This window comes from Gymnoscopelus braueri, assembly GCF_963280865.1.
Source record: "Gymnoscopelus braueri genome assembly, chromosome: 15".
Taxonomy (NCBI): Eukaryota; Metazoa; Chordata; class Actinopteri; order Myctophiformes; family Myctophidae; genus Gymnoscopelus; species Gymnoscopelus braueri.
Window position 1 is genome coordinate 49,639,135 of NC_137620.1, and position 14,899 is coordinate 49,654,033.

Genomic DNA, 14,899 nt, shown 5'->3' on the forward strand with positions numbered 1-14,899 from the left:
GTCTGACCAACACAATGTGGCCTCTCTCTCTCTCTCTCTCTCTCTCTCTCTCTCTCTCTCTCTCTCACACACACCACATTAAGTCCAGCTCCACCATTGAGAGGTTTAAATCCACCCTAAAAAACCCACCTTTTCTCCATTGCCTTCAGCTCAGTCTGAGGGTAATTAACTTATGGCCTACGCCTATACTCTGGTCATTGAATGTATATTTTTTTTTATTGCTTTTATGTTCTTTTCATTTTGCTGTATTTGCATGAGATGTTGCTCTTATGTTTCTCTTACTATGTTGTATTTTATGAGGTCATTATGATGCTATTGTGAATGGAATGCACTTTGGGTCAACTTCTGTTGTTTTTAACCCACTTAAGACCTGGGACGCATCTGTGTCACTTTTTGATTTGAGCTAAAAAGCATTATTTTACACTTTGGGCTATTCAAAAATAGCAGATCTACAAGCTGGTGCCGCGCTATGAGCTTGTAGATCTGCTATTTTTTTTAAATTATGAAAAATGTGTGCAAATCTTTGAATATATATTGTTTTAAAGCGAACATTTAACTCAAATCTTTGCTTCTGGGGGGTCCCTGGAACAACATGTTTTGAGATGGGGGTCCGCGGCCAAATACATATCATTGTGGGGGTCCTTGACATGAAAAAGTCTGAGAACCATATGTTCTGAAACATACGTTTTTTTCTGAATACTGTTAGGATTTAGAAGACATTTGTAGAATAGGCCTCAGGTCTTAATGGGTTTAAATGTGCTACACAAATAAAGGTGACTTAACTTAAACAGGAGACAGAACAGAAAACGTCCCAGAGGAGAAGGAGATCTGAACAGACAGACTTCCAAATGAATCACTTTGTATAACTCTGCAGTATGGTCTGGTTTCCCAGGAGTAAGATACCCCATTATGTAGATGATTCGTTTGTTTTCTCCCACTGTTGTATTGGATATGAAAACGCTGAACTTTTGACCAATTTATTCTATTGTGTAGCTGATTAACAAGGTAACCAGTGGGTGTGTATTTACTGTGTGTGTGTGTGTGTGTGTGTGTGTGTGTGTGTGTGTGTGTGTGTGTGTGTGTGTGTGTGTGTGTGTGTGTGGTGTGTGTGTGTGTGTGCGTGCGTGGTAGCAAACACTACACACACATCTCCAGTGTGACCGGACGGAGAGCCATGGCTCCAAACGTTTGGTCAATAAATTCTACTGGAGCTGAAAGTGTATACAAATCTTTTGGGGAAAAAAAGCAGATCTACAAGCATGTGACGCATTGTGAGCTTGTAGATCTGCTTTTTTCAAATTTTTGTTTTGTAATAATAATCCAAAATCTACAAAGTAACTAAAGCTTTCAAAAAATTGTAGTACAAAAAAGTATAATATTTGCCTCTGAGATGTAGTGGAGTAGAAGTAAAAGTACTGACAATTGGAAATACTCCAGTGAAGTAAAAAAATCACACCCAGTGTGAAGTGAGTTATTAATTTCATTATGCGTCTCGCTAGCCAATCACAGTACGTCCTGCGAAGCCAGTATTCAGACCCTTTGCTCAGTATTGAGTAGAAGCTAGCCAGACGCATGATCAAAAACAACAGTGGTCATCACAGTGATGGAAGCTAAAAAAAAAAAGCGAAGTGAGTGGTGCTATTTATGAGTTATTAATTTAATCACAGTACGTCACAGCCAATCACAGTACAGCGAAAGACACATTTTCACGACGGAAAGAAAAACTTTCGCCACGGATGGGTCCCAAACCCACTTATAGGAGCGGCTACACCGCTCAAAAATACCTAAATATTGTACTTAAGTACAGTACTTGAGTAAATGTACTTAGTTACTTTACGCCACTGAAAATGAGCACTCAGGATTCTTAGAGTGTGTGAGGCAGTCAGGCCCAGAGCCATGTTCTTTCAGACAGCCTTCCCTTTGGTTATATTCTGACAGATGGGGGTTGGGGGGGGGGGGTACAAACGGGACCCTTTCGGGTTCCATGTTGTACCGTGTCAGAGTGAAATGAACACTGAGGATTTGACAGAGTGTGGCAGTCAGCCTTGGAGACATGTTTTCCACACAGGCTTTAGTTTGGTTTGTCTTCCTGCTGCAGCGATAACTAACTGGTGCTTTAAAACTAAAGCGAGTCAAGGAACAAAATGTACTTAAAGTACCAAAAGTAAAAGTACTCAGTATGCAGAATGTTATATGTTATGGTTCTGAATGAGCAACCAAGCAGACACAGTTCAGAAGTGGTGATCATCATCACCACTTCATAACGTTTTTACATTAATTAACAACCATTTACATTAATATGTGATTTGATCGGCCACAAATGTCATGTGCTCTGTCTTGTTGCAATAAATACAATAAAAAATTTAAAACACTTTGAAACAATACCTTGAAAATGATCAATAATCAAAACCATGGGGCTAAACTAAATATGAGCATGAAACAACGTTTGATCTTAGAAAAATAAGGATAAACTAATGATGGGTTTGTCTGATATACAGTTACATCATCATGACTGTGTGTCATGTTGGCGTGTGTGTTTAGGACACACACACACACACACTCCTAAAAGTGTTTAGAAAGGTACCAACACTAGTACCAACAGACCCCCATGCTGTCTGTCTGTCTGTCTGTCCTGTAACAACATGGAAGCCAAGTCACACCAGACTGACTGACTGGGGACAGATGGAGAGAGCCAGATTACTGTGTGTGTGTGTGTGTGTGTGTGTGTGTGTGTGTGTGTGTGTGTGTGTGTGTGTGTGTGTGTGTGTGTGTGTGTGTGTGTGTGTGTGTGTGTGTGTGTGTGTGTGTGTGTGTGTGTGTGTGTGTGTGTGTGTGTGTGTGTGTCGTGTGTGTGTGTGTGCCTTTTTTTGCAAACTATCCATCTACCTGTCTGTTATCAGTCTCTCTGTCTCTCTGTCTCTATGTCTCTCTCTCTGTCTTTCTCTCTCTGTCTCTCTGCCTCTCTCTCTGTTTCTCTCTCTGTCTCTCTCTCTGTCTCTCTCTCTGTCTCTCTGTCTCTCTGTCTGTCTCTCTGTCTCTCTGTCTCTCTGTCTCTCTGTCTCTCTCTCTCCCTCTCGCTCTGTCTCTCTGTCTCTCTGTCTCTCTCTCTGTCTCTCTGTCTCTCTGTCTCTCTCTCTGTCTCTCTGTCTCTCTGTCTCTCTCTCTGTCTCCCTCTCTCCCTCCCTCTCCCTCCCTCTCGCTCTTTAAATAAACAAACTATTTCTCTCTGTGTGCGATTCAGCCCAGAGCTAACATCTTGCAGTGTGTAGCAGCCCTTCTTACGGTTGGTATCCGTAACCGGAGGCATCGATGGGATCCGGATCCAACATGTGACGGAACAGGAATCAGTTCCGTCACATGTGGAACCGTTTCTGGAACCAGGTTTTTATCACACTAGTCAGAGCTGGTTATGTGGATGGACTTCATGTCTGATATACTACTACAAATACCGGTGGTTCTCAAACCTTTTAATTTCAGGTTCCATTTGTACCCTCTCAGAGTTACAGAGCTGTGAGGGTCCATTTAGAACCCCCCTAGGAATGGTTAAAGGAAACCGTTATGGAATCAGACCGTTAAGAGGGAATCGTTAAGGAAACTAACCCTTGTTAAAGGGATAGTTCACCCAAAGAAAATCCTAAGCCAATGATTTGATGACCAGCGGACTGGTAGGCAGTGGTTCCAGTAGGAGACACAAGACACAGGGGTTCCACTCTACCGGAATACGTACTGTAATACTTTATAACAGGGGTGATGCAACTTTGATGATGTAGAGGACCACTATATTTACACACTCACTACAGAGGAACACATTACATATACTGTCTGTTTAATGATGTAGAGGACCACTATATTTACACACTCACTACAGAGGAACACATTACATATACTGTCTGTTTAATGATGTAGAGGACCACTATATTTACACTCTCACTACAGAGGAACACATTACATATACTGTCTGTTTAATGATGTAGAGGACCACTATATTTACACACTCACTACAGAGGAACACATTACATATACTGTCTGTTTAATGATGTAGAGGACCACTATATTTACACTCTCACTACAGAGGAACACATTACATATACTGTGAGGCAGACACCTCTTATCTCAAGTGTTTTAACTTTTATCGTAAATTAATGCCGTGCTTTACCATTCTATGTCACACAAAAGTAGCAAAAATAGCAGATCTACAAGCTCAAAACACGTCGCAGTGCGACACGTTTTGGGCTTGTAGATCTGCTATTTTTGAATTGGAATCCAGATTATATTTTTTTGCAATTTTTGAATTGGAATCCTGAAAAATAACATTTTTATTTAATTTCAAATGCATTTAGTTATACTTATGTTAACTTTATGAACTTAAATACAAATACGTTGGACATAAAAAAGACAATAGAATGTTAATACTAGTCATTAAGCTACTAATATAGACTGAAGTCATTAAAGCGGGTCATGTTTGCATGTTTAGAATCATAACAGCTGAAATCAATAATATATCATTATTCTGATATTAACCTGTGGGCCGCATTAAGTGAAGGTGGGGACCGCATGTGGCCCCCGGGCCGCCAGTTGCCCATGTATGATTTCTAAGTTATTAAAAAAAGATTTTAAAATCTATTCTAGATGTAATGGGCAGCCGGTGAAGTGCAGCCAACACTGGTGTTATTATGTGCTCTGTGACTGGTGTCAGTGAGAAGTCTGGCAGCTTTGATTTTCAACATGCACTAATAGGCTGTTTCATGTCACCTCCCAGCGCGTTGTAAGCTTGTATATCTGTTATTTTCACCACTTTAACGTGTTTTTAAGACAATAATAAAAAAAGGTACATTTTTTGGACATACAACGACATATATATCCACTCCACCATATTGTCCTTAATCTGTCACCCTGTCTACTGTCCTGTCACCCTGTACGAACACCCTACCTCTCCTAGTACACACTTTATGTCTACTGTGCCGTCACACTACACACTATGACACTTTTAGACACGGTTAAAAATACATATCTACCATGGCAAGATATGCCAGGTATGCTGAGAGAGAGAGAGAGAGAGCGAGAGAGAGAGAGCGAGCGAGATCCCTGACACAAAATCTGTTGAGATGGGGGGGTCTGCAGCCAAATACATATCAAAGTGGGGGTCCTTGACATAGACACGTTTGACAACCACTAGTTCTACTGACCGGTAGACAACATATATATAGACACAATAATAACTACTCACTCTTCTTTGCAGTGGCCATGATGTCAGGGACTCTCGTCCAACACAGACAGACACACGGACACGAGGCAGTCACAGCCCTGACATCTCAGCAAGACAACCTCCACTCACCCTGAGAGAGAGAGAGAGAGAGAGGTTTATTTTCTTAATTTTTTATTTTGTTTACACATTATCTTTTCTATTAACACATTGAATGCGTTCTTTAGAATCCATCACTTGTGTGCCAAGAACGCATATGCGTTTTTTTTTACTTTTTTTTTTTTTTATTTGACCCAAAGACCAAGGAGATATGATTTTTTGAAGATTTAGACTCCCATCCACTTCCTTGTTAACTTAAAACTTAAAAATTCTGTATCTCGGCTCCTGAGTACTTTTTTTTTCTCAATGAAAAATCTCTGGCATAAAACAGCTAAAAAAATCTGAAATAACTCTGGCATTCAATGTGTTAATATGTTGGATCCATGTTAATGTGTATTTCACCTTTACAATAGCAGATCTACACGCTTAAACTGTGTTAGATTGCATCGTATCACAATCTAACTGACTGACCGATACCTTATTATTTTGCTGAGGACCCACTGGGCCTGAAGGCCAGAGGAGCGCTTTTAACAGAAAGGTTGTCGGTTTAATTCTCCAGGACCGGCACTAAAACTCTGGATGGGGACGTGAATAACTAAAGGGCAGCTACACACCGTTATGTATCTCACACTACAGGAGTCTCTTTGTTGAAATCAGCTGTTTGTCATATATGGTTGTGGTTTTCACACTATAGATTGATATCAGACAAGGGCTCACACACTGTAGGATAGTTCACTATACGATCCAGACCTGATACATACATTTGTTTTTATTCAAATTAATTTGAACCGACATCTCAAGAAAACGTGCACGGCTCCCGTGATATATGTGTGAGACGAGACAGGACGCTATTGATTGACATGAAATAATTATCTATTTCTCTGTATGTCTCTCTCTCTCTCTACACAGGACCTAATGGAAACAAGCCCTGAGGGCTTATCTGGGACTGGGTTATCCTTTTTAGCATTCTTTTATTTAAATCTGTGCCACCATGCTTTTTTTGCAAACTATCCATCTGCCTGTCTGTTAACTCTCTCAGTGCCACGCCCCGAGATATCCCGAGTTTTTCCCGAGTACCCTCCGTGCCAGCACGAGAAATCCCGAGTTTTTACTTTTGACTGTGGTCGCGCTATACTGTTTATTTTTCATGATCACTTTCGCTTCCTGACTCCTTCAGACTCATTGGGTTCCGGTTTCATGACGCAGATTCCGTTTCCGGTTCTAATTTTTTTCCCGCGATCATTTTTGGCCAGAATAGGGAAAGTCACGGTTTTTCACACGGTATAAAAAACAAACGGAGAGGTCCACGTCTACTCTCTTTGGTCTGGGTGACGATCAGTCATCGTAGTCGTGTATCACATCGTAATTTAGCCCGATCAACGATTGTCAAAAATGTCAACATCCGGTTATGGACCGGATGTGACGTGAGCCTGTTTGGGAGGGGGCGAGTGAGCCAGCGAGGTCATCAATGTGTCGATTTGTTGCGCTCTACTGGTAGAACTGTATTATGGGTTTAAAACCCCAATCAGATCATTTATTTGAATGAAAATTTACAAAATTAAAATAAAAAAAAACCGCAAATTGCTGGCACTGGGGGAGTACTTTATGAAAATACTCTTGGCACTGAAAGAGTTAACACACATTACATTACATTACTTTACATTACATTTACATTACAGTCATTTAGCAGACACTTTTATCCAAAGCGACTTACAATAACTGTATTCAACAACTGTATTCAACATAGGTAGGGAACTAAACTACTAATCACCAGAAGTCTGAAGTGCATTCTCTTCTAAAACAAGCAACTAAGAGTATACCTAGCTCTGAGGTAAAAGTGCCATATATCAGCTATACCTACTTTCTTAACCAGATGAGACACATAGGAACATCAAATGAGCAAGAGATAAAACAAATAAGTGTTATCGAATACACTTATTTGTGTATTTGTGTATTCCTTCCACACACACACACACACACACACACACACACAGAGTACTGTTCTCATTGGCTGTAGCATGGATCTCCTCTCAGACTGTATGATGTCCAGTCGGGGACACAGAGCCAAATGTCAAACCTGATAGATATCTAGAGACGCTCTGGAAGGCATCACAGAGCAGCGAGCAGCACGGGCCGTTCCTCTCACAGAGCCTTTCACACACAGAGCAACACCTCGGAGAGCAAAGCCAGGTCTTGCATCAGATCGGGGGGTTTTGTCGGCGAGCGACAAAAAAGAAACGGTCCCGACAACATAATGGGACCAAATATCTTGCAGTGTGTATATTAGCCCTAACACTCACACAGCCAATGTTCCGCGCTCATAAAAGTGCCGCGCTATGAGCTTGTAGATCTACTATTTATTTATTTTTAAATCGTGAAAATGTGTGCAAATCTTTGAATGTATATATTATTTTTTTTAAAGCGACCATATGTGACTCAAATCTTTGCTTCTGGGGGGGGGTCCCTGGAACAACACATTTTTAGATGGGGGTCGGCGTCAGCCAAAGGTTTGAGCACCACTGATAGATATATAAAGCAACATATATAAATTATATATGTATTTTTTAAACCGTTCTAAAAAGGATTTAGAAGACTTGTAGATGTGTTCCTGGATTGAATGAGCTAACGAGTGCGTGGGAAATGTTTTAAGTCTTTAACTGCCAAAAACGGGAATTCCCGTCCGATGGCTCTATAGACCATATTCACACGGCGGCCATATTGCCATTAAGTCAATGAAATGCCACCCCAGTTGCCACAGCAACGCAATGTTAAATTCCAAAATGGCCGCCGTGTGAATATGGACTATGGCTATCATGGCCACGGACGGAAATGACGAAAATATGAAGAAGAAAAAAATTGAAATTTGAATTTATTTATTTGAATTTTTTGGTCTTTTTTTTTTTGGGTTATCTCAAAGGAACTAGGAGATAACGCTATCCAAAAAATTGCTGCTCCATTCACTTCAATGTTAAAAAACAAACGGAGGAAAAATGCACCTTTTTCCTGGCACTGGGACGACACAGTCTGAAATAAGTCTGGCAGTGAAAGAGTTAACAGACAGGAGATGGTTGGGGGGGGGGGGTGAGGGTTGAATCCTCATAATCCTCTGGTGTTCATATCAGTGTTGTGTACGTAATGAGCACAGATTAGGATAGACCACAGACACACATGTATTTATTTCTCTTAAGAGATGATACTGCAGCTGAAAAAATGCACAAACACAAATTCTGAATCATAACCAGGGCAGGAATTCCACGGCGGCCGCGACGGCCATGTCCGTCTCTTTGGCCGTGTGCCTCCAAAAAGGTACACGCCCCACGGCAGTGGTTCTCAAACTTTTTCCAGTCTCAGGGCAGCCCCATGTAAGTAACGTTTTCATCCACGACGCCCCATAAAACCTACATTTATGTCACATTAGGGCACAGTATGACACGAGGAAAGCATGAGAGAATATCCGTTTCCATTATTAGGACAGATTGAAAATAATAACTTTAGACTTGATGTTTAACCCCCCCGGCATCCCTGTTCTGGGAGGAACATTAACCAAAAATAGCAGATCTACAAGCTCTGCTATTTTTGTCGAAGAGATTTGGTGTAGATGGAAAAAAAGAACACACCAAACACAGTGCCACTCAGGTCCCTATGGAGGGTCTAAGTGGTTAAACTGATGAATTCCATATTTGATCAACGTGATGCAGGCACCCCTGGACTTGAGTCACGGCACCCTAGGGTGACACGGCACCCATTTTGAGAAACCCTGCCCTACGGCCACAGTGCTGCCCCCTGCCCTACGGACACAGTGCTGCCCCCTGCCCTACGGACACAGTGCTGCCCCCTGCCCTACGGCCACAGTGCTGCCCCCTGCCCTACGGCCACAGTGCTGCCCCCTGCCCTACGGCCACAGTGCTGCCCCCTGCCCTACGGACACAGTGCTGCCCCCTGCCCTACGGCCACAGTGCTGCCCCCTGCCCTACGGCCACAGTGCTGCCCCCTGCCTGCACTGCCCACGCTGATTTAACCGTTTCCCCTCAGCGCTACCTTCCTGTCAACACGGTAAACACCACCAGACGTCTGGTTGAGATTATTCATTCTTATTGGACAACATCAAGTGAAACGTTGCACATATAACCAGTGGCCTATATTATATCTTAACTCATTCAATGCCACAGAATTAATTAATTCCTCCGTCTAATAAATAATAATAATAATGGATTTTATTTATAACGCACTTTACATTTACAAGAAATCTCAAAGTGCTACAGAAGGCAATTGCATAAAAACAGAAACATCACACCAGTAAAAGAAAACAATAACTAGGAAACTAGGAGAAAACTATTAAAACATGGGCGCATAAAGCCTCCAGCTAAAAAAAATGCTTTGCTAAAAAGGTAGGTCTTTAGTCCTCTCTTAAAACAATCAACTGACTGCCTACCGTCCAACTGCCAGCGGAAAGGGTGATTTTACTGAACCTTTGATAAATCATGGAGTATTCTCTGTGACCTCCGTCCTCACTGAGATGGACTCATTACACTCACGGGGGTCCGGTAGAATCGGGAAAAGAAAATGGCCGGCCGTGATCCTCCATTCCAGAGCTATGGCCGTTTGGAATGTGGCTTGTTTATTGAAAAACACTTTGAGCTTGTAGATCTGCTATTTTTGATTAGCCAAAGGAATCTTAAAATGACACAGATGTGTTCCCGGTCTTAATGGGTTTAAACCAGTGTGTGACGGAGTTTTTTTTTAACCCTCTTCTCCTTGACATGTGCGTTAAAGTGCATCACCTGGCCTATAAATACAGATACAACACTATCTCATCTGTGTGTCTGTAGGAGGACTCACTCACCACCAGGCACGATGTGATGATGATGTGTCAGTTCAGAGATCCTGAGAACAGAGGCGGGCGTAGGAATTCAACCTCCAACCTCTCCTCACTGCTGAGAGAGAGAGAGAGAGAGAGCGCGCATGCACGCACACGCACACACACGCACACACACGCACACACACGCGCACACACACGCACGCACGCACACACACGCACACACGCACACACACGCACACACACACACACACACACAAATGTAAAATCCTCTGACAATAGTCTCAGTGCCAAACATGTAGATATTATGTTTGCATGTATAAACCCTCCATATACTCAATACAACTGGACGTAAGTTGCCTCTAAATTGCGACACGCCGGAAGTGTCGCAAACGTGCGGGGCATTCATTCAACACTATAAACTTCATATCTCACCCGGGAAAAAAAGGTGAAAAAAGCCCCATAAGTCCCATAGGCGTGGGGTTTGTAACCCGGGATGGAGTTATGAAAATGTTCTACTGCACCACTCGTCCTAGGATGTCAGACCATCGTAAGAAAGGTAGGAGAAAATGTTGCGCGAAATTCTCTTTTAAAAAGGCACGGTCCCACCGCACTTTTATTTTACCTCTGGGGTGGAATCTGCCAATGCTTTGTTAATGCAAATGTGTGGATTCATGGTCAAAACATTGCAAGACCATGAATCCACACATTTGCATTGACAAAGCATTGGCAGATTCCACCCCAGAGGTAAAATAAAACTGCGGTGGGACCGTGCCCTAAGGTTGTAAATGGGTGAACTACTCCTTCAAGGTTGTAAATGGGTGAACTACTCCTTTAAAGGTTGTACATGGGTGAACTACTCCTTTAAGGTTGTAAATGGGTGAACTACTCCTTTAAGGTTGTACATGGGTGAACTACTCCTTTAAGGTTGTAAATGGGTGAACTACTCCTTTAAAAGGTTGTAAATGGGTGAACTACTCCTTTAAGGTTGTAAATGGGTGAACTACTCTTTAAAAGGTTGTAAATGGGTGAACTACTCCTTTAAGGTTGTAAATGGGTGAACTACTCTTTAAAAGGTTGTAAATGGGTGAACTACTCCTTTAAGGTTGTAAATGGGTGAAGTGACAGAGTGTAAACGAGGTCATGGCTCCAGCAGAGAGAGAGAGTTAAAGCCTCAACAATGAAGCATTAAACCACAGCTAAAGCCTTATTAACCCTTTCAACCCGGGAACGCATGTCGTTTTAGATGTTTTAGCTATGACCATTATTATATACTTTGGGCCATTCAAAAAATAGCAGATCTACAAGCTCGTAGCACGAGACACCGAGTGCAGCGCTACGAGCTTGTAGATCTGCTAGTTTTTTTTTTTGTGAAAATGTGTGCAAATATTTGAATTTATATATTTTAAAGCGATAATTTTTTACTCAAATCTTTGCTTCTGGAGATTCTACAGATGTCTTTGAAAAAAATAAACATTCATGTCAGGGACCACCCAAAATGATATGTATTTGTCCACGGACCCCCTCCATCTCAAAATGTTGTTCCAGGGACCCCCCAGAAGCAAAGATTTGAGTTAAAAATGTATATATAAAATATATTCAAAGATTTGCACACATTTTCAGGATTTAAAAAAAAAATAGCAGATCTACAAGCTCATAGCGCGGCACTCGGTGCCGCACTATGAGCTTGTAGATCTGCTATTTTTTAATAGCCCAAAGAAATGTAAAAAATGACACGATGCGTTCCCGGTCTTAATGGGTTAAAGCAGCATCACATGAGAGACTGAGCGACTATATTAACAAACAATAGACTCACAGTCTGAACACAATTATTCACATTCCTCTTTCAACAAGCAGCCTTTATATCACACATTTGTATCATTCTCTGCAGGATTTTATGTTGTTTTTTAATAGTCGATCTACAAGCTTGCGACCATCTCAAGAGCTCAAGATCTGTGAGCTTGTAGATCGGCTACAAGCTCACAACAAGCTACGAGATGGGCTTGTAGATCGGCTATTTTCAAATGGTCTACGGGTATAAGGTAGTCAGGGGAGAGGACGAGTTATGTATATAATTATAATTATAATATAATGTATATATATATATATGAAAATCTAAGTCAAGGTGGGTTTGATAAGTAAAAGGCTTTTATCAAATTTGGACACGGGAACGCATCTGTGTCATTTTTTGATTTATTTGGCTATTCAAAAATAGCAGATCTACAAGCTCATAGCGCTATGAGCTTGTAGATCTGCTATTTTTGGAAAAATCTTGGAAAATGTGTGCAAATATATATATATATATATGTTTTAAAGCGAACATTTTTACTCCGATCTGTACTTCTGGGGGGTCCCTACATATTTTGAGATGGAGTGAGGGGGGGGGGGGCCGCGGCCAAATTCATATAATTTTGGGGGTCCTTCACATGAAAATGTTGGAGCACCACCAGACCCCCATCTCAAGATGTGTTGTTCCAGGGACCCCCCAGAAGCAAAGATTTGAGTTACATATATTGGCTTTGAAAGATATATTTAAAGATTTGCAAAACAAAAAGTACGATTTTTCTAAAAAATAGCTGATCTACAAGCTCATAGCGCGGCACTCTATAAATCTAAAATGACACAGAGATGCGTTCTGGGTCTTAAAGGGTTAAGAAGACTAAAAGACAAACAGAAATGTTCATTCTTATTCATAAAGTTCATTCTTATTCATAATGTTCATTCTTATTCATAATGTTCAAGGAAAAAAACACTATTAAATCCTTAATCACAATAATTTGAGCCACAATTAATCGTCAAGTAAAAAATATCATAATGGAGACACAGCCCTACTTTAAGACCCACTGCTGGTCTACAGCATGATTAATTATTAATATAAATATCATAATGGAGAACCAGTGGTCTACAGCATGATTAGTTATTAATATTATTAGTTGTACATTGACATATTAACAATGTGACTAAACAGTCATGAGGAAAGTGATGGAATGTCATCTAAAGTAATGGTTGTCATCAGTTGGTTTGTGTACTGTAGTTATACTATACATTCCATAATTACAACTATTAGTAATTAATGGATACAACAGCTTGTTCAGGACAACAATAGAAATAAAGCCTCGCAGGGCTTCTTGTCCTTTTAAACATCATTCTAGATCATATCTCTGTCTGTACTAGCCTTAGATCAAGACTATCGTTAGATGTATTTTTATCGGTTTTTACATATTTATATCTACGAGTCTTAGCTCCAACCCCCCAGTTTGCCCTGGAATGTCACCAGTAAATCCCGTAACATGTACAAATGCAAAATATCAGGTGTTTACCCGCTTGCCCCAAATGTTAACTAGGTGTCCGGAGTGTTTGTGTAATGTATTAGTCCATATTTATCAATAAAGAAGAAGGCAGGAATTTTTCCCTCCTCGTTTACTTCCTGTTTACATTGCGTGTAATTCCGGCTTTCACCGCATGCGCACCATCACTAACGCCCATTCGGAACTTCCGACAGAATCGGCCACAGACGGGATTAAAACACTTCTTTATTGACTAATACATTACACAAATACTCCGGACACCGAGTTAACATTTGGGCCAAGCGGGTAAACACCTTATATTTATCATTTGTACATGTTTGGAGAAATACGGGATTTACTGGTGACATCCCAGGGCAAATGGGGGGGGGGGGGGGGGGGTGGAGCTAAGACTCTCGTATATATAAAAGTAAAAGTCAGACTCGATAAAATACATCTACTATCGTCTTGATCTAAAGTTACCCTCAGGACTTCTTGTGTCCTTTTAACAAGAACTGTAAATCGTACCTCTGTCTGTACTGACTGTAAACTGTTCATAAAGTAATCAATCAATCAATCAATCAATCAACCAATCAACGTAGATCGTGTCTCTTCAGGGAGACACAAAGTTTGGTGTCTCTTGGATACAATGTATCAGTAACTCTTAAATATGGAAACTTTGTATCTTACCTTTACATACATGGACAGCAGCTCAGCTCCCGTAGCCTCCGCTGTGTGTGTGTGTGTGTGTGTGTGTGTGTGTGTGTGTGTGTGTACGTATGCGTGTGTGTGTGTGTGTGTGTGTGTGTGTGTGTGTGTGTGTGTGTGTGTGTGTGTGTGTGTTTAACAAAAGCAAATGAACCAAAACACGCACAGTCTCTCTCTCTCTCTCTCTCTCTCTCTCTCTCTCTCTGTTCTTTCTTTCTTTCTTTCTTTCTTTCTTTCTTCTCCTTCACCCTCTTCTGTTATTTCCGCATTAGGGTCACGTGTCTTTCTCCTCTCGGCTGAAATCAGCTGTATGATTTATTATGATCGATTATCGGTTTGATTTAACATTATGGTTAATCTCTCTCTCTCTCTCTCTCTCTCTCTCTCTCTCTCTCTCTCTCTCTCTCTCTCTCTCTCTCTCTCTCTCTCTCTCTCTCTCTCTCTCTCTCTGTGTGTGTGTGTGTGTGTGTTTTTGTCAGAAACGGAACGCCCCCTCCAAACGGAACGCCCCCTCCAAACGGAACGCCCGCCTTTCAATGGGTTTTTAGTGAAATGTCGCCGCCTTGTGGATGGATGTGAGTTCATTAGGACCAAAGAATAAAACAAGTTGTATTTTAGGATGAATAATGATGACGTCATTGCTTCTGTTTATTTGTTCTTATTATCACAAACTGTAAAGCATGTGAAATCATCATACTTGTTCTGTGTCCTTTTATTCTGCTGTTGTTTAAATTATTTTATTGGAAATAATAACCCCTGAATGAATGATTGATTGATTGATTCATTGAA

At 41.1% G+C, this 14,899-nt stretch overlaps 1 protein-coding gene across 2 annotated transcripts in view; it reads right to left on the reverse strand.

Annotated features, from left to right (window-relative positions):
* LOC308101853 (adipose-secreted signaling protein-like) overlaps positions 1-14,469 on the reverse strand; it is a 31,989-nt gene extending 17,520 nt beyond the window's left edge. Inside the window, exons 1-3 of one of the 2 annotated variants that reach the window (XM_080451359.1) lie at positions 14,099-14,469; positions 10,146-10,226; positions 5,228-5,336 (exon numbers count right to left, since the gene is read on the reverse strand). In XM_080451359.1, the coding sequence (XP_080307485.1) occupies positions 5,228-5,246 (19 nt within the window). In that variant the 5' untranslated portion in view covers positions 5,247-5,336; positions 10,146-10,226; positions 14,099-14,469. Of the gene's footprint in view, positions 1-5,227; positions 5,337-10,145; positions 10,237-14,092 lie in introns of both variants that reach the window. The other variant, XM_080451358.1, reaches the window with a different exon arrangement.
* Positions 14,470-14,899: the final 430 nt, after the last annotated feature.